The sequence below is a fragment of the Anolis carolinensis genome, chromosome 3, assembly GCF_035594765.1.
Source record: "Anolis carolinensis isolate JA03-04 chromosome 3, rAnoCar3.1.pri, whole genome shotgun sequence".
In the NCBI taxonomy this organism is placed as follows: domain Eukaryota; kingdom Metazoa; phylum Chordata; class Lepidosauria; order Squamata; family Dactyloidae; genus Anolis; species Anolis carolinensis.
This window is the reverse complement of record NC_085843.1, coordinates 167446606-167467883: the sequence shown is the minus strand read 5'-3', so window position 1 is coordinate 167467883 and position 21278 is coordinate 167446606. Positions and strand designations below refer to the sequence as shown.

The 21278-nt window shown below is 40.5% G+C and overlaps 1 protein-coding gene across 9 annotated transcripts in view; it reads right to left on the bottom strand.

Moving 5' to 3' along the window:
- The window catches only part of fam13c (family with sequence similarity 13 member C), a 208443-nt gene that overhangs the window by 43657 nt on the left and 143508 nt on the right, over positions 1-21278 (bottom strand). For all 9 annotated transcript variants that reach the window (XM_062977381.1, XM_062977379.1, XM_062977380.1 and 6 more), the window contains 5 exons: positions 19073-19160; positions 11224-11434; positions 8847-8985; positions 5304-5385; positions 725-927 (listed from right to left, as the gene is read on the bottom strand). In XM_062977381.1, the coding sequence (XP_062833451.1) occupies positions 725-927; positions 5304-5385; positions 8847-8985; positions 11224-11434; positions 19073-19160 (723 nt within the window). The remainder of the gene's footprint in view (positions 1-724; positions 928-5303; positions 5386-8846; positions 8986-11223; positions 11435-19072; positions 19161-21278) is intronic.

The window sequence follows — 21278 nt, the reverse complement described above, 5'->3', positions numbered from 1 at the left end:
AAAAGGGTTGCGAGTGGAAATTTTTTTTAAGAAACAACAACTCTTACATAAAGGTAATTTTTTTTTCGTGTCAGGAGCAACCGGAGTTGCTTCTGGAGTGAGAGAATTGGCCGTCTACAAGGACGTTGCCCAGGGGACGCCCGGATGTTTTGATGTTTTACCATCCTTGTGGGAGGCTTCTCTCATGTCCCCGCATGGAGCTGGAGCTGATAGAAGGAGCTCATCCACACTCTCCCCGAGTGGGATTCAAACCTGGCAGCTTTCAGGTCAGCAACTCAACCTTCAAGTCACGAGGCTTTTATCCCCTAGGCCACCGGAGGCTCCATATAAAGGTAATAATAACAATAATGCTTCCGTTTGTTCACTTTCTTCTTTCCTCCGCATTCTCTTCCTCCTCCTTTTCTTTTGTGTTGTATTTTTAAGACAATAAACCTGTCATCGGAAGCTATGTTCTTTTTTATTGATTTTCCATAACCTACTCTTGAATCTTTTCAGATAAAAAGCAACTTATTTCTTTGTACAAAGAAATAAATGTTCATTACTTCCATCTGAAATCCTTACAAAAAACATTAGTAGTTTCCACTGCAACATGGAAACAAAAGATACAATAAACTGATGGTAGGCAAATATGGAAGTAGACACATCTTTTAATCATTTCCCATATGACAAACGGGCTCAACAATTTAAGATCTTGGCTGGCTGATACCATACGAGAAACACATACCTTAATGTTCTCAGGGATACTGAGCTGTTGTCGTGTTTCTGTCAATCGTTTAATCACAGCCTCCCTGGTTTCTTCTAGCGATGGGCTCGGGGGAGCTCCTGCTGCATCCTGCTTCACAGTCTCTTTGGCGCTCTCCTGATGAAGGCTCCTTTGAGGTGCTTTGAGGGGGCAGCTTTGTTCTTCTGACATCTTGAGCTTCAGCTCTGTGAAGAAAATGCAAATGATAAAAATGGGGAAATAATTTTTCACCACCCAATACAGATGTGTACATAAACAACAACACCTAGGGATGGAAAAAATTGTAGTTACAAATGTGTCACTGTGTTGTATTCCTGATTCTTACATATTCTCTAATCTAGGGAACACGTGGGAACTTGGAACGTTCCCTAATCTCAATTATTGGAGGGCAGTCACTGTGATTGACAGAGAACCATTCCTTTATTGCTCAGAAAACAGCTGGCTTTTTTTTTCACAAGCAATCGAGCAATCAAAAAAATTATGACGAGGATCCCATTTTTGTCTGTTGCAAAGGACACTGCTCATGGGATGGGATGGAGGTGTCAGTTAGCATCTTCCTAATTGATAGGGAAATGGACCCCTATCAATTTCAGTGGCACCTGCCAGGTACATGGGGATTGGGATGGCTAAGCTGGGAGTCACTGCATAGCCACGTATGTAGTTGTCATACATTCATAATCAGAAATTGTGCTGGTACGGCTGTACCAGAAGCTCCAACTTTATTTTCTTTCTGCTAATGTTTGCAGTCATAGGGCAGGCCATCTGTCCATCATCATTAACCTTGGTTCCGCCCCTTGCTCAGGGCTCTGGGAGGGAAGGAGCCATTTTTAAGTCAGTCTCACTTAAGGAAGCTAAGCTATAGGACGTAATCAGCTCGCCCCATAGAAAAGCTTAATATCTCAAGAACATCCGGGGATATAGAACATCTGAGGATATAGAACATCCGAGGAATCAAAAACAGAAATTCCTGGGGAAAGGTCCCAAAGGTTCTGGCTAAGAGCGCACAGCCTCTCAGCCTCACAGCTCCTGCGGGAAACAGCCCTAAAGTTTCCAAAGAAACCTCGGAGAGGGAACAGCACTACAGATCCACGGAACCCCAGCTGAAACATCTGTAAGCCTTGGTTGGTAGGTCCACTCAATACCCAGACACATTTGGAATCGGTAGTGCGTCCCACATCAGCTAGGCCCATATAATAGACAGCCTGGGAGAGATTATAAGGGGGGTTTCTTCTTATAGAGAAAGCACAGTTATCCAAAGGCAATTGCCTGTCCCCTGAGGACAAGACTGAAAAGGCCAACAGTTTATTAAGGAAACCTTGAAGTGTTATTTGACTCCTTGAAGATTTATTATTTGTTCAATAATAAAGACTTTGTTATGTCATTAAAGACTCAAGAACCTCTCTTTGAGGTGCCCTGGCTTCCACTGGGCATAAAGTATACGTCCTATACAAAGACAATAGTTGCAGGCCCAGAACGTGACAGAACATACATTTGTAACTCTCCAAAAGGATTCAGGACATTTTTTTAAAAAATCTGCAAGGGGTTTCCATTGGCCACTTGTTAAGTAAAGATAAAGGATTCCCCTGACATTAAGAAAGGATTCCCCTGACATTAAGTCTAGACATGTCCAACTCTGGAGGTTGGTGTTCTTCTCCGTTTCTAAGCTGAAGAGCCAGTGTGGTCCATAGACACCTCCTAGGTCATGTGGCCAGCATGACTGCAAGGAGCGCTGTTACCTTCCTGCCGAAGCTGTACCTATTGATCTACTCACATTTGCATGTTTTCTAACTGCTAGGTTGGCAGAAGCTGGAACTAACAGCGGGAGCTCACCCCGCTCCCCCAGATTTGAACCGTCAACCTTTCGGTCGGCAAATTCAGCAGTTTAACACACTGCACCACCAAGGGCTTCTTAGCCACTTGTTGCAGATCCAATATGCAAATGTTAGCCAAGCTCCCTATCCATCTGCCCTACCAGCTGCACTCCCATCTCACTGGCAAATGCTAAGATTTCTGGAAGAGGGCATTCTTCCTTTCTTTGTATACCAAGGAAGCTAAGAAGCACGAGCTATTTCTCCTGTTCTTTTGCCTTTTTCCCAATGGCTGCAGCAATGACAGGATTGTGCTTCTCTATCAAGTTCTTTGCATGGTATGGTAAGAAACAGCAGGAGAGACACCTACTGTTCCTCTTCTAATGCAAACTACTTTTTGTGAAAATTAAATCTTCTCAACTCTTCCGAGCCATTAATACTCTCACTTGTGGAGAGTCTAAGTGACAGAAAGAAATAACAGGTGTTGCCATCACTATCTCTGTTTCTCTAAAACACCCTCTGAGATTAAAAATAAAATGCAAAATGCCATTTTTCCTCCAGTAAGCATGGAGGGCTTCAGGAAGGAAAATGATTTTGCCTGAAAGCTCTGCCCAAGAACAGGAATGTTTCTGTTTCTGATGTTTCCTGCAAATTAGGCAAGCCTGCAAAGCAGTCACAGTTTTCATACACATATTTGAGTGATTATATTGCTTTTGTTTATGTGATGGTCTTAGTCAATTGTTATGGGAGTTTTTTTTGTATTTGTATAGCATTTTATAGTGTTTCCAGCGTTTTATTGTATAATGTTTTATGCTGATTTTATATTGGAAACCTCCCTGAGTCCCTTTTGGGAGAGAGGAAGGTATACAAATAAACTTTTACTTACTTACTTACTCCCTGGCAAGCTGAGGTAGTTCTGCTAATGCCTTCCAGTATGGCATTGCAGCTACTAATCAAATGGCCCTTGAAGGGCAAAAGAAAGAACAAAAACAATGACCATTCGAAACCTCATAGCCATAACCCTGTGGTCTCTGCAGCAAAAGTAAGATTTTAAGTAATCTGATGGTAACATAGGAAGCTGCTTTATTCTCAGTCAGTTCACTGGTCCAAGTACCAACTTCAACTGGCAGTGGCTCCTCAGAGTTTGAGAGTTTTAGGGGAAAAACTCTTTCCTACTGTGTTTCCCCGAAAATAAGACAGTGTCTTATATTAATTTTTGCTCCCAAAGATGTGCTAGGTCTTATTTTCAGGGGATGTCTTAATTTTCCATGAAGAAGAATTCACTTTTATTGTTGAACGAAAGAAATGAACATTTATTATATACTGTACAGTAGATATCATCACATACCAGCATAACCAGACAAACTGTGAATCTTATCAAGAATTTCTTGTTACTACCATTATTTTCATGTACAGAAATCTATGGTATTTACCAATCTCTGGTGTTTTGTTTGGCGGGCATAATTTCAAACAAAAACTTTGCTAGGTCTTACTTTCAGCGGAGGCCTTATATTTAGCAATTCAGCAAAATCTCTACTAGGTCTTATTTTTTGGGGATGTCTTATTTTCGGGGAAACAGGGTAGGTATCCCTAGAGATTTCCAGTATTAGTTAACTGGAAATCCACACTGCAGAATTATAGCACTTTGACAGCACTTTAATTTCCATAGCTCCATCCAATGGAATCCTGAGAGTTGCAGTTTATTGCGACCGGAACTCTCTGACAGAGGATAAATCTTAATGGCATTTGTGCATTAGAGGTTTAAACTGGTTTTGAAAGGTGTTCTGCCTTGGTCAGACCACACCTGGAATACTGTGTCCAATTCTTGGCACCACAATTGAAGGGAAATGTTGACAAGCTGGAATGTGTCCAGAGAAGGGTGACTAAAATGAACAAGGGCCTGGAGAACAAGCCCTATGAGGAGTGGCTTAAAGAGCTGGGCATGTTTAGTCTGCAGAAGAGAAAGCTGAGAGGAGACATGATGGCTACGTATAAATATGTAAGGGAAAGTCATAGGGAGAAGGAGCAAGCTTGTTTTCTGCTGCCCTGGAGACCAGGACACGGAACAATGGCTTCAAACTACAGGAAAGGAGATTCCACCTGAACATTAGGAAAAACTTCCTCATTGTGAGAGCTGTTTAGCAGTGGAACTCTCTGCCCCGGAGTATAGTGGAGGCTCCTTCTTTGAAGGCTAGACAACCATCTGTCGGGGGTGCTTTGAATGCGATTTCCTGCTTCTTGGCAGGGGGTTGGACTGGATGACCCACGAGGTCTCTTCTAACTCTGATTCTATGATTCTATGAATTCTAAAAAACTTACGGTACATAGCTTTCTTGGGAGACACACAATTCAGGCTGTGAATCTCTTATTCAGCAATTGGAAATCCGAAATGTTCAAAAATCCAAAATTGTATGCAAGAGTGACTTTGATGGTTCATGGTACACAAACTTGTTTCAATTACAACACTGTTAAAAATGTTGCGTAAAAATTACTTATGAAATATACATTAATTTTATGTTCAAACGGGGGTACCATCTCATTATGTGTATACCAAAATCCAAAACACTTCTGGTCCTGAGTATTTCAGATAAAGATACACACCCATATTTATCTGCCTTTCAATATGGAAATGTTGGAACTTGACCTTATGCTCCAACGCTTATGGGGAGTGTCACTCAAGAGGCACACAAGCAACATTTCTTTCTTTTTATATCAAATGCCACGCATTCAATAAAAAGTCCTATTTTGGGTACCTTTAAGCTGTCTGCGACTTTTGGCCAAGTCATTCATCCATTTCATTACTTCTGGATTTCCTATTTTGTCAGCATACGAAGGCTGGAATGGAAAGAATAAAGGAGAAAAAAATGAAGATGGTTAGATTGTGGCTTCAGTTGTTACCCATTCAGATCTGAAAAGTCTAGGTTTTAATATCCTAATGAATTTTCCAAATGATGGTTTTAATCAAAATTGATCAGAAGTGTAATCGGTTAGTAGGGCCTCTTGCACTTTAATGTGATCAATGACACCGTTCTAGGGCCTGGGACAGGGGTGGACACTTGTTCTCCTAATGCTATTGAATTGTAGCTCCTATCAGCATTGCCAACAATGACAGATTGTAGGAGCTGCAGGCTATCATCCACAGAGCTAAAATTGTCTATCTATGGTCTGTTATTCAGAGCAGTGTTTCTCAAATTCTGCTCCTCCAGATGTTTTGGACTTCAGTTCCCACAGTTCCTAACAGCTGGTAAACTGGCTGGGATTTCTGGGAGGTGAAGTCCAAAACACCTGGAGGAACAGAGTTTGAGAAACACTAAATCAGAGTATTTATTTTGTTTATTGTTGAAATGTTTTATATTGCTGTTAAATTTCATACATGTAATGCTATGTTGTTGTTTGGTCTTGCCCCTGTGTAAGCCGCCCAGTCCCTTCGGGCAGTTGGGGTGAGGTATAAGAATAAAGATGATGATGATGATGATAATGATGATAATGATAATGATAATGATTATTATTATTATATGGAATATGGAAGCATTTAAGACAATGGAAAGGCAAACATTTACAAACAAATTGAAATACTATTTTAAAACAATCTAAAAATAATCCTTAAAATCAATTTAAAACTAAACATTAAATCAGGCTAAATGGTTTACAGCATCTAAAATCACAATTTCAGCTGCCTTGATGGAGTCAGCCTTACATTCCTTTGGCGAGGAGTTCCACAACCGGAGTTCTGCAACAGATAAAGCCTTGTCACATGTGCCTGCAACAGGGCCTCCACTGAAAATCTCATATTTCAGGCTGACTCATATAAGAGGAGCCAGTCTATCCGGATCCCAAATCACTAAGAGCTTTATAGATCAAACCCACCACCTTGAATTGAGCTCATATGCAAACTGAAAGTTAACACTGTTCTTGTAGGACCAGCGTTATACAATCTCTAAAAGGCATGCACCATTTCAGTGTGGCTGCCAGCATCCAGATAACAATTCAAAATGTTCCACAACTTTGTTGGCATCAGTTAAATCTCTTTCTGCCACCAAAATATCTCCCTCTTCCCTACTTTCTCGCTCTACTTTTCCATGAATTGGGCTATCGCGAAGCAAGCCTATCATGTTTGACAAAGCCCTGAGCTTATCATTTCCAGAAGGAAATTATGGCCAAGACTCATACAAAATCTACTGTCCAGATTCCCATGCACATTTGCAGCAGCTCGGCTTCTTTGTTTTCCTACTGTGCCTCACTCTCTCTCAGTAAAAAGATAATGTGTGAGTATGTGAAAGAGAAAGACGCCATGGGGAAAGAGAGAGAAAGAGAGATGAGGGACTCTACTTTTTTGACTGAAGTTATAGCACTTTAAAAACGGCCAAATGTGCTCTCTAACCTAGAAAGAACGGGCACCACTGTTTTCAAATAATAGCCACAATATCTACAGGTTTAGCTTGGGAGTACACAACATTAAGCAGAGACCAACTATGGCTGACATTTGAAATTGTACTTCTTGATAAGCACTGAAGTCTCAATGTTATTACTTGTATATAGATTTTATCCAACAGAGTAAAGCAAAATTTGACTGCCTGCAAAAAAATACAATATGCATCCTTAACCAGTCACATGAATATATTAGATTATGTAAATATGGTATTAAAAAAAATGGGGCAAAAACTCATGCAAATATTTCATTGAGGTTCAATGACTATTTTTGTGCTGGTACAGCTGTACCAAAAGCTCCGACTTTATTTTCTTGCTGCTAATGTTTGCAATCATAGGACAGGCCGCCTGTAAATCATCATTAAGTTTGGTTCCACCTCTTGTTCAGGGCTCTGGGAGGGAAGGAACCATTTTTAAGTTAGTCTCACTTAGGAAGCTAAGCTATAGGACATAGACCAGCTCGTCCTGTAGAAAAGCTTCACATCTCAAGAACATCCAGGGATATAGAACATCTGAGGAAACAAACAGAAATTCCAGGGGGAAAGTCCCAAAAGCTCTGGCTGAGAGCTTACAGCCTCTCAGCCTCACAGCTCCTGAGGGAAACAGCCCTAAGTTTCTAAAGACTCAAAGAGAGAACAGCATCACAGATCCACGGAACCCCAGCTGAAATATCTGCAAGCCTTGGCTGGTAGGTCCACTCGATACCCAGACGCATTTGGAGTCGGTAGTGGGTCCCACATCAGCTAAGCCCATATTGATAGACAGCCTGGGAGAGGTTATAACAGGGTTTTCACAGTAATCCAAAGCCAATCGCCTGTCCCTTGGGGACAAGACTCAAAGGGCCAACAGTTTATTAAGGAAATCTTGAAGTGTTATTTGACTCCTTGAAGATTTATTATTTGTTCATCAATAAAGACTTTGTTATTTCATTAAGGACTCAAAAGGCCATCCTTCTTCAGGGAAATCCTCAAGAACCTCTCTTTAGGCACCCTGGCTTCCTGCTGGGCATAAAGTATACGTCCTATACAAAAAGACAATAGTTACAGGCCCAGCGCGTGACAGAACAATTTTTTTCTGTCCCCCTGTATAAAGTCTGAAAAACTACCCACCTCATCTTTCTTCAGACTTCATAATAAGATGGAAGACTGCTGCTTTCCAACTTTGCTGATATTTATGTGACTGCTGGCTGCTTTTCTGAGTGTGATAAGTGGAGTAGATAACCAGGATCCAAGAATTTGTAACATCATTGCTTAGCAAGTCTAGGCCTTCATGAGCTCACTTGTAAATGAGATCACTAATGAAGGGCCTGACCATGCAGCCTGGGTCCCCCGGTAAGATTAGGGGGTAAATGGGGGACTGGGAGGGGAGGGTGGGTGTCATCCTGCTCCTCTGGGCTCTAGGAGCCCAAAGAACTGGGACTGCTGTGGCAATTGACCCCCGGGGTCACGGAAACAGTCCTGGGAGTTCAATACCCACGGGGCGCATGCCAAGAAAGATCTGGACTTTACATTGAGGTACGGATGTTTCTAGGAATTTAATTAACCTGCAGTAAACTGGAAAATCCCAGTTTACTCTGGATTGATTCAGGTTTACCTGAGGCATCATTTGGGCACCTCAAGTAAACCCATGACAGGTTGTAGGTTAAAGGCCTGTTTGGAAGGGTTCTAAGTAGCAATGTAGTGGTGTAGATTTTCACCCTTTTTGATTCTTAAAAACTTCAAGAAACAATCTGGGATCCATCCAATACAATCTCTCCCAGCCTGTTTGCTCATCTTTCATAAATGTTTTCATCTCCTCTCCTCACATATCACAGAAACACAAGTCATGTTCTTTGGGTACATTTTTTGCTTAGCTCCTTGAATCCTTACCCGATAATTCTTTTCTTGCTCAAATCTTTCTTCATATTTCCTGATTTTCCTCTTCAGACTCTGAAGGTGCTTTGTGAGTTGTGCTACTGTCTGCGGCTCTTTGCAATCCTCACAGCTACCTCTAGAAGAACTTCTTGGCCTGCAAAGTTAGAAACTGTGAAAAGGCCCATGTATGATACCATTTTTTCAGGATTAGTGTAACAACCACACTAGGCTGCTGAAAGGAGAGGAATGAAAAATAATGAAAAATACCAAGGAAAGAGAAAGAGGAAAAAAGGAGGTAGCTAACCTGGGCTGCTCTTGTTTTTGGGAAAACAATGCAACACACAGAAAGTAGAATGTACATTGTTTCATAGCATGGACCAAGGGACAGGTGAATCTGACCCTGGCCATATTGACCTGGGAATCCGAGAACCGTATGTACTCCAAGCCTCCCCCACATCCTGTGTAAAACTTTCTCAAACTCTGGTATGGATTTATATACACCATTATCTACAATCATAATTTTTTGTGTATATTAGAAGCTTCTTGAGAAACTGCAAGTCGCTTCTGGTATGAGAGAATTGGCCATCTGCAAGGACGTTGCCCAGGGGATGCCCGGATGTTTTGATGTTTTTATCATCCTTGTGGAAGGCTTCTCATGTCCCCGCATGGAGCTGGAGCTGATAGAGGGAGCTCATCCGCGCTCTCCCCGGGATGGATACAAACTGGTAACCTTCAGGTCAACAATCCAACCTTCAAGTCATAAGTCCTGCCAGCAAAAGGGTTTAACCTACTGCACCACTCCAATAATAATAACTTTATTCTGTCGTACTGGAACAACAATGATTGTTTAAGTTTAACTATAACAATTTTTGGCAGTTCTTTGTTAGAACATTACCAATGTCAGCTGCCTCTAACCTAGCAATTTTATTCAAAGTGTTTAATGCCAGTGCTAATGCTTTTTTGCTTTTGATTTTTGGTGTGTTTCTTTGCCAAGTACTTTTGCATTTTTATATCGCCATTTGTTCAGATTTTTCTTCTTTTTTATATAAATATGGACATTTTAGCTTTGTTTTTGGTTTTTGGGTTTTTTTCTCTCTCCCTCCCTTTTTGATCCTTTTTAAATCTCAGTTTTCCTACTTCTATACAATCAAATGTTCTCACTCTTTCGATGATAATTTACTCTATCTTATAAGGTAAAACTTCAATAAAGATATATTTAATAATAATAATAATAATAATAATAATAATAATAATAATAATAATAACAACAACAATTTTATTTGTATCCTGCCTCATCTCCCTGAAAGGGCTATAAGCTGGTTATAAGATACAGATCCAGTTGAGATGATGGAAGACACAAAAAACACAGTTGGAGAGTTAATAATGGACGAAGAGCGGGGATGGATTGATGTCTGTACCAATTTGTATAAATTTTTAAAGCTAAATTTGTATATACAGTATGATTCCCATACCCAAGAGTGATACATTCCAAGACAGACAGACACCATGAAGACCTGAAAACTGAAGATAATAGCAAATTCTTTATTTTAAGTACTTGGGCTGAAAGCATACCATAGAATAACACTAGAAGGCCTAGAGCAGGGGTCCCCAAACTAAGGCCCGGGGGCCGGATGCGGCCCGTCGAAGCCATTTATACGGCCCCTACGGCACAAGGGCAGAAGGAGGTTGGGCTAAATGGCCCAAGGGTTCTCTTCTTCTCTTAAAACCCCTATCATCATCATCATCATCATTATTATCATCATCATCATCATCATCATCATCATCATCATTGAGGCTGGGTGGCCATCTGTCAGGAATGCTTTGCTTGTGCTTTTGGTGCACAAAGGCAGAAGGGGGTTGGACTAAATGGCCCAAGGGGTCTCTTCCAACCCTCTTATTATTATTATTATTATTATTATTATTATTATTATTATTATTATTACTATTATTATTATTATTATTATTATTATTATTATTATTATTATTAACAACAACATTGAGGCTGGTAGGCCATCTGTCAGGGGTGCTTTACTTGTGCTTTTGGTGCACAAAGGCAGAAGGGATTGCACTAAATGGCCCAAGGGCTCTCTTCCATCCCTCTCTATTATTATTGTTGTTATTATTATTATTAATTATTATTGCTCGGTGGCCAACTATAGTCCGGCCCTCCAACGGTCCGAAGGATCGTGAACTGGCCCCGTTTAAAAAGTTTGGGGACCCCTGGCCTAGAGTGTTTGAGAAAAATATTTATGGAGCAAGGTAAATGAAACTGGGTATCGGGTCCATGGATAAGGAGCGATAAAGCCCCCAGATGTAGCTCACTAATAGGGATATTACAAAGATCCATTAATAGCTATATAGGTTGTGGAAAATCCAGTGGACATAAACTTACATCATGAAGAGTTGAGCACTTGGTGGGGAAGGAGCCGATTCAGGGTCCAGATTAAATCTTTGACTTTGGCTAAAGATAGAGCATCGAGGAGACAGCAGAGGATTATCTCCATCAGTAATGTGATATAGCAGTCTGCTAGTCCCGAAGGATTGATGCTCTTCATGTCCACTGTCTGCATCTCCCTGGCCTTCTCTGATGACCTGTCCAGGCTCTGCAATCACAAAATGAATTGAACAGGCATTTAGAAGGGCAATCTCATTAAGCAGCACACATTATACAAGAGTCTTTGTGGTTAACCAGTGCTCCTGGGAGACAATAGTTATTTGGCATTGTGGAACAAGTATAGATAGAAGGTCAAATCAACAAAAGCAAGAAGGTAGATTAGAAGAAGGTCAATTCAGCTTTCGTCAAGATTGCCTCATTAAGCATCCCTCCATGGAACAAAGACATACATTGAAATAACTATGCTTACAATCATACAATAGATAAGCAAATTGCTAAGGTGCATGTTACAAAATTGAAAAGCATTTGGCTGTTGTTTTATTTCTCCTACACAGAACAATGATTCCACTTAAGCTGCCACTATTGTATCCTACAGAATGCCGAGATTTATAATTCTCACTGGCTGAGCATTTTAAATACATCTCTGAATACTAAAAGTCCCACAAGCCCATAGGATGGAACCATTACTGTAATTTATTTATTTATCTACAGTATTTATATTCCGCCCTTCTCACCCCGAAGGGGACTCAGGGTGGATCACATTATACACACATAGGGCAAACATTCAATGCCCATAATCACATCAAACAGAGACCGAGACAGACAGATGCAGAGGCAATTTAACCTTCTCCTGAGGTGATGTTCGATTCTGGCCACAGGGGGGAGCAGCTGCTTCATCATCCACTCTGATGGCACTTCCTCATTCCAGGTCGTAAATTAGTTAAACTTGCCTCCCCACTTTTATAAGTGGTACCTTATTTTCTACTTGATAGATGCAACTATCTTTTGGGTTGCTAGGTCAGCAACGAGCAGGGGCTATTTTTTATTTTTAATTGACAGGTGCTCACCCCGCCACGGGCTGGCCTCGAACTCATGACCTCATGGTCAGCTGCTCAACAGCCTGCACCACAGCCCGACTCCTGTTACAGGAGGATCATGGTGCTGTAGCTGTATGAAAAGGCCACAGGACTACAGTGTGCAGACTGAAATACTCTGTCAGTGGTTCTCAACATGGGGTCCTCAGATGTTTTGGCCTTCAACTCCCAGAAATCCTGACAGCTGGTAAACTGGCTGGGATTTCTGGGAGTTGTGGACCAAAACACCTAGGGTTGAGAACCACTGAGCTAGATAGTCATGAATTTCACAGAATTAAATCTGAATTGGATACATCTTTTTAATAATAATAATAATAATAATAATAATAATAATAATCTTCATTTATTTGTGTTATTTGGGTGCATTTTAAAACATGCAATGTTCTGACAGATATCACAACAAGTGCCTGACCTCATGTTATCGCAACTAGACTTTTAAACAGTGCCAATTGATCGCTTCTTTAATTTAGGATCCTGAATCAATCATCTCTGACACATTTCATCAGTTATTTCAGATTAAAAGGAGACTCAAGATGCTGTCTTTCAAATAAATATTTTCTGCATTTCCAGCAATCCAGCTGACAAAGGGAAAATCTCCCATTCTTGGAAAGCCATCCAATGATTTTAATACACAAGTACATACACCGGTTAACTACTGTAAGGGTGCGCTATGCACTGTACAGGCAGATCCCGAGTTACAAACATCAGATTTACAAACAACTCATAGTTAAGAACAGGGGTGAGACAACAGGAAGTGAAAGAAATCTATTCACTCCTGAAAGAGTTATCATGGGGAAAAGGTGTCTCCACTGATGATTTATCACCAATCCTTGTTTCCACAACAAGCCAAAATTTTCAAAATGCAATCATCACAGAGACAGAAAGTGAGGTGAAATATTCTGAACAGGGGCACAGACAGCAAATCAAACTCTACAGTATGCCTTCCCAAACTAAATAATATATGTATTTGGATGGAGTTAAACTTAAAAAATATACCTGTTCTGACTTACATACAAATTCAACTTAAGAACAAACCTACAGTACCTATTCTTGTTCATAGCTTGGGGGCTGCCTGTCCATAGGGAAATGATACTGAAATTACAGAAAATAACAAATGTATACTGTATTCAACAAAGACCAGATAATCTGGAGATTATTTCAACATGACAGACTGTCCCTCTGAGACAGATGTTATACAATGTCAGCTTTGAGCTTCCTTTGTGACAAGGAGATGTTCCTAAAACTGTGCCCCTCTATTTGGATTGTAATTTATGACATTGTTCAACCATATTTATGCTGGCTAATGGAAGTTGTAGCCCAGCAACATCTGGATAGGCTGCTCCTACTTTAGAAAGTAGGAAAAACAAGCTGTATGTGGCAAAACCTCTTCTGAGTATTCCTTGCCTAAGAAAATATAAAATTCATGGGGTTACTATAAGTCAGTATAGTCCAATCTTTAGTTACTCGAGGGCCAATCAAACTTTAGTATAGGAATGTGAGGGCCAGAGACATTCCAGAAAGAAACGGTTCTTAAAAACATAAAACAGTAAAAAGGGTAAACAATTTTTTTCCAAATGTTAAATTAAAATCATTTTTCCAGTAAGAAGGGCAAGGGCCAACAAAAACGAATTGGTGGGCCGCATACAGCACGCGGGCCACAGGTTGGACCACACTGCTATAAATCAACAGGCAACTTGTACGCACATTCTCTGTGTGTGTACCCCATAGAACTGACAATGCTCTGCCACATTTTTGAAATACTAATGCTAACACATTATCATTAATAACAAAAGAATATTAATTCACCAGTACTCTAACATAGAAAATACTTTTTGTAAACAGAGGCCAAGATCCTGACTGAGCAGATGTAGCCAAAACAGCAGAAGTCTATCATTGTAGCTAGCTATTTCTGCCAATGATTCTTCCCAAAAATCTGTGTCTTAGGCTTGTGCTCCAATTAAAAGCTTTCCTTCACTCAGACAGGACTAAGTTGGTACAGGTCATTTAGGTGACTTTTTCGTCAGCTGCCTCTACTTTATGACCTGCCTGAAGAGATTTGAATTTAAAACAGCATTAAGACCAGCCTCTTATGATAGGCCTATCTACATTATTTTTACATTATATTATAGGTTTTAAATCATGAATTGGATGATTTAATATATATTGATTTTATATGTCCTTTTAAATTTTAGTTTTAATTGGGTTATGTGTTTTTAACTGCTTGGATAGGCTGTATTTTAATATGTTGCTTTTCCCTGCCTCAATCCATGGGGAGAAGCAGGTCAATATTCCTACTACTACTACTACTACTACTACTACTACTACTTCTCCTTCTCCTCCTCCTGGTCATCTGCTGCAATCATCATTTCACACACAGCTAAAAACACATACACACACACCAATCCTGCTGCAGCTGCTTCTCAACATGCCCTGTGACATGGAGAGTGCTGCAGTCATCATTTCACAGTGCCTGGATCTACAGCACTAGGAAAATCTTTCAGTTGTGTCACCGCATGGCTGAAAGGTAGATTTTGGGGCTCGCATTTCGACAGTATTGACTGTAAACATGAATCTGAAAAGTTATGAAATCACAGACAGATTAAAATAGGCAACTTTATTAATTCCTCAAGAAATAAAATTCAAAAGAGTTGTTTCAATTTTAACGAATTAGGAGTGACAGATTAAATCTTAACAAATTATTACCAAACTGTGGTCCTAATCATCGGTTCAGAGGGTGGTTAAGTACACTGAATTCAGCAACCAACCAGGCTACCTTTGATGAAAATCTGTAATTGCCTTTCCAAGCAATTACAATTTTCATTTTACAGATCTGGATCCAAAATGGGGATCTACATACAGACATATATTTCTTTGTCATTGTGGACTATATTTTGGATTTTAAGGATGAGCTATAAATACGTGCCTTTTTAAGTGTGACCCTGATGATAATGTGACCAAATGCATCCCACCAACCTTGTCAATAAAATAACAGCTTGCAGCCCCTACTAGGTAGGTGAAGCTTCAGAGTTTGTGAAAGTTACACTTTTGGGTTGCAATTCCACGAATTCCCAACTAGTTCTAGGAAGCATGGATGAGAGTTTTATGAACATTAAGAACTGATTGTCATATGGTGATTAATAGACTGTGGGCCCTTCCAAAAAGGACCAAATATGCAGGGCCAGTTAGGTTTTTACCAGAGGCATCCAAATGACACCTCAGGTAAAAGCGAATTAATTCAGGACAAAGCAGCGTGAGGCCCGGCGTGGGCAGCGTGGGCAGCGTAAGGCCCGGTACGGGCAGCGTGGGCAGCGTGAGGCCCGGCGCGGGCAGCGCGGGGCCCGGAACGGGCAGCGCGGGCAGCGCGGGCAGCGCGGGCAGCGCGGGCAGTGCAGGAAGCGAGAGGCCCGGCGTGGGCAGCGGGAGGCCCGGTGCGGGCGAGGCGGCCTTGCCAGGAAGGTGTTTGGTGGCTTCTCTGGTCTGCAAAGCCCCGAACGCCTTCCTGGCAAGAAGCGGCGACCTTGGCTCCCCATAGCAGCGACCCCGGCTCCTTCCTTGCTGAGGGAGGCGCGGCGGAGGAGGAGGCCGCAGGAGACAGGAGTTGCCTCGATGGCGCCCCCAACAAGATGGCGCCACAGGCAACTGCCTAGTTGGCCTGGTGGTTGAACCGCCTCTGCCTGGAGTATTCCTGGTACATAGAAATGACATACCTGGAGATGGGGGGCAGGAGCAATTTTCCTCTCCCCTCCCGGTCTCCTGGTACAAGGACTACAAGGACACCTTAATGGCAGCAACTCGGTAAGTTTTTGGGTGGCTGAGTGCCATCCTGGAAATTACCAGGATGGCATGTAGACACCCCACCAGGAAAGCCCAGGTTTTTTTTGGGTGGAGTGGATTTAATTTATTTATTTATTTATTACATGCATTTATACCCCGCCCTTCTCCCCGAGGGGACTCAGAGCAGCTTACATTCTGCCACGAGGGCCAGCAACAAATATACTATAAAAACAAAACAATTAAAACATGATAAAAACATGATAAAAACATGATAAAAAGTATACAAAAATTAAAAGGATTTAAAGCTACACCACAGTGCACTTTTTAAAACCATGTCTGGAAGCACCCTGAGGTCCACCAAGGGCCCTTCCACACAGTCATATAACCCAGAATATCAAGGCAGAAAATCCCAAAATATCTGTTTTGAACTGAGTCCACACTGCAATATTAATGTGAGATTAATTAATGTGAGATTTTATTCAGCTGTGTGGAAGGGGCCTAAGTGGGCCAGAAATCTTAAACCAAGATTCCCAAATGAGGTCTAAAGTATCTTTTTTAGGACTATAATCAAATGAAACCATCTTTTTCCTTTGTACTATTGCCAAAGATTTATTCATGTTATTAATTCTTCATGCCCATTATGCTCCCAGGACCCACATGCATCAAGCGCTCGACGCTCGATTGTAGGCCGTGTGATCTGAGCCTATGAGTCATCGAGCACTCAATGCTCATAGGTCCTGCCTATAGGGTCTACAGTTCAGGGCTCGATGGCCCCTAGTGTCAAGAGCTATAGGGCCTACAATCAAGTGTCAAGAGCTCGATGCTCAACTGTAGGCCCTCTGAGCCAAAATCTTTGGGTTTTTTGGACCTTGAACAAAAAAGCCCATTTATATAGGTGCCCATTTCCGTAAGCAGCAGACGGAAACGGGGCCATACGAATGGAACAAATAGAAACGGTAAGTAATTTTATACAAATGCACAAGTCTAGTAGCTATGGGGAGGGTCAAGATGAGGGCACTGCCCCCTTCAAACAAAATTTTCCTTCAGCCTCCAATTTCTTAGCCTTGCAGAAAGTGCAGCACTGAGAATAATTAATACCTAGCACTCTAATCTTATAGTGTTCACATTTCCTTTGCATATTGTTTAACCTTTTTCTTTGGATGCTTAAACCACCTTTCTGTTTAACTGCTGTTCTAATTTACTACAGTGCTAGAAATGTGGGGACTGAAGGAAATTTTAATTGGGGGAAGCATTTTATAAGAGGCAATTCTCTCAAACACCCCCATTGGTAACAGCTACACCTCTGTACCACCACATGAAGGCCTCCTAAAATGTGGGTTTCAAAGAACTCAAGTAGGATATACCCAGATTATTCACTTTTCTGCTCTGATAACATCTGTCGAGGGCTACCTTTTAATGCTTGTGTAACATCTGTGATGTTTTATGTACTGTGGTCACAATCCAGATGTCTACGCACAATAGGTATATCTTTTCTGTTTATCTCCTCTCCACGTGATCCCACTTTCATGATTCAAAAATTTCAAAAGCAGAATATTCTATACTTTGTTTAAATTAAGACACAACAATCTCAAACCTTTGAGATAAAAATAGAATATGTTTCCCAAAAGAACCAAATACAGTAGAGTCTCACTTATCCAACACTCACTTATCCAACGTTCTGGATTATCCAACGCATTTTTGTAGTCAATGTTTTCAATATATCATGATATTTTGGTGCTAAATTCGTAAATACAGTAATTACTACATAGCATTAATGTGTAATGAACTACTTTTTCTGTCAAATTTGTTGTAAAACATGATGTTTTGGTGCTTAATTTGTAAAATCATAACCTATTTTGATGTGTAATAGGCTTTTTCTTAATCTCTCCTTATTATCCAACATATTCGCTTATCCAACGTTCTGCTGGCCCGTTTATATTGGATAAGTGAGACTCTACTGTACTCTTACTTTCTTTGCCTTAAATGAGGCACATCTAATGATGACCTCTGTAATGGTTCCACAAAACACAATGTGTTTTTTTTTTTTTGCAGCAATTGCTTTCAAGAAGTGAAATGACAGAACAGCCAAATTAATCTGAGATTCTTAGAAAGAGAAAGCGATTAGCTTTTGAAATAAGCTAGTCTGTTACAGTCACTTTATTTATCTACAAACATTACCATGGGATTAGGCCATGGAATACTGACCCATTTGCCTTAATGGAAGCCACACACAGTCTACAAATTTTAAGCTTGCCTACAGCTCATCCGCTTGCTATATTAGTCTTGTTAACTATGACCTATTTTTTATACACAGCAATTTTGCCTTCTGCCTGAACCCAGGGATCCAGCTCATGCCATCTGTGTAGTTATGAGCTCTGGAATGTCAGAAATAAATCCCCAGCCTTCAATCCATTTATTTCCACCAATTGATTTATAGTGAGTGTGGAGAGGGAGGGAGGGAGATGGACAGAAATAATATGTTTGATGAAGAAGGCAGTCATTAGTAATGAAAAAGAACATATGGCTTTTCAGAGTTTCACTTTTTCCGCAGAGGCAGTCGATTGGTAATCAATAACAGGATGGAAGAAACAATGCTGGCTAGACAGAAGTGTAGAGTGAGGAGGGAGAGAAACAGATAGAAGCTTAAAATGTCACATATGAGCATAGTTCTAATAGTATTTGTTTAAAAAGTAAACTGGAAATGCAATGATTGAAACACTGCAAAATTCACCAGGGGTAAGTGGGTAGGGTGAATAAAAATTCAATTGCTATTCCCTCTCCAAAGTAATCGCATGAAACCAGAGGAAAATGCATTTTCTCTTATCCCTCTGGTTTTACATTTACCAACCTTTGTGACCTCAAATTATGCATCAGTCCCAACCCCTCTGCAGTCTTTCACGATCAAGAAGCCACAGATCAACGAGCAGCCTTTTCAAGGAGAAAACAAGGACACGCCATTCATGAAGAAGCCTTCTTACCTCCACAATGGTCCCCATCGACTTGCACATTGGTTGGGACCGAGGAAGGGGTGGGATCCTTCAAAGCTGACAGCTGAGAGCTTTCTTCCTGGTTTGGCAAAAAGGAAGAGCAAATGTCAGTTTCAAGAGCTTGCAGCTTCAAGAAAGATTTCTGCAGACAAAAACAGAACATTGGGCTCCAGAGGGAGGGAGAAAACGGCAACGATCCAATTGTCACTTCCTCGATCCTAGTCTCCAGGAAAGCACTCTTTTTGCTCACTTAGCTCAGGACAAGTGCATTAACTGCACAGACATATTGTGCTTTCATTACGCCTCTACACATCCTCCATTTATCTTAACTGATTGGGATTACTTATGACACAAAGGAAGGCTAATTTCATCAGCAAAAAAAAAAAAAAGATTTGTTCAAGAAAGCCAGGCAGAGAAGCCGGCAGTTTTACTCTCGTCTAGGGCAAAATCTGGTGGAAGAATTTCATTGGTTCCCTGTGATGATGGCTGGATCTACTGACATGAGGCCCCTCCCAATCCATCATTCATAAAAAGGTGGGGGAGACCAAATCTCCTCTCTCTAGCATGCTGCACAAGAAATTGCTGGAAGCCAAGGGTTAAATATTCAGGCATGCTCTTTTTTTTAAGGTTCCTTTTTGGTCTGGCTTTGGATAAGGAGAGATTTCATTTTGGAAGGTTTCTGCAGGTTCAGCCAGGCAATGCCCTCTTTTCATTTCCCACCAAAACAATATTAAAAGATCTTTGTCACCCTCTGCAAAAAAAAAATGAGTATAAGTCAGTTTATCTCTTAGCGGCCCCTCTAGCTAATGTTTCATGCTTGATCCATTTCTCATTTCAGTCCTGAATACCAAATGCAATATTCTAGCCCCACAATCTGACACAAGCATCTGGCCATGGTGCAAATGTTCCCAACAATCTGAATCATTCACCAGACAAACCAAGTGGGAGGTGTAGCAATGTTGGGGAGGAGGAATGGGTCCATGTGCATGCCCTGTATGTTTAATCTTCCAGTCTCTCAAAATAACTAGACCCAACCATAAACTGGCTCCAGTACTGGCAGATCAATGATGAATACAAGGAAAATAAAAAGAAAGGATTTGAAATTCAAGAATCATTTTGGGACAAAATTTTACAGATAGACAAAAAATTAATAAAAATATTATACAGACAATTACTTATTTGGGCAACAGAAAGAGAGCAAGTTAAGGATGTGATGGTAAAATGGGCCAGAACAGTTGTGGACACACTATCAGCATGAATCAATGGGAGGAGTTATGGATAAAGAAATTAGGGTATGCATATTCAGTGGAGATCAAGGAGAATTGGTATAAAATGTTCTACATGTGGTACTTGACTCCGAAGAAATTGGCATTATATAATAAAGGAAAAACGGATGAGAAGTGTTGGAAATGTGGAAAGAAGACTAGCATTTTCATCCACATGTGGTGGGAGTGCAAAAGGGTAAAAAAAATTGGTACGAAGTGTATAAAAAAATGATGAAAATTCTACAAAAACAATTTGAATTCAAACCTGAAATTTTCTTATTGGGAATTACAGATCCACACGTAGATAAAAACACAGATAAACTTATATTTTATTTTACAACTGCAGCTAGAATTATATTGGCACAGAGAGGGAAATTTGAGGAAACTCCCAATACCGAACAATGGATCTCTAAAATATTGGACATTATGAACATGGACATTCTTACACAAAAAATGGCCCAGGACAGAATAGCAATTAATAGAACGGATTGGAAACCACTGATAGATTACTTACGAAAAGAAAAAATAAATATGTATATAAAGTTGGATTATTGAGAACCCCAGGGCAATTCTAAAAGGCAAATGTATGGTTGTCTATACAACTATAAAGGAGAATGTAAAAAGAAAAAAAAACACCACGGTACGGACTCTGGAAGTAGTAGGAAAATTATAGCAAATTTGTCTATAGTTTTTTAAAGGTTTTTTTTAGTTTTTTGTTTTGTTTTGTTTTTATTTTGTTTTTTATTAACCATTCTCTCTCTCTTCCTTTCCCCCTTTTTTCTTCCTCTTGTTCCTTCCCCTCCCCTCGTATTCCTCGCTCGACCCCCCCTCTCCTACCCTTCCCTAACCATCCATAGCAGTCAATTTGGTTTTTATTGTATCAAGAAAAATGATATATATATGTTAAAGAAAATGTAACACTGTTGCTTACA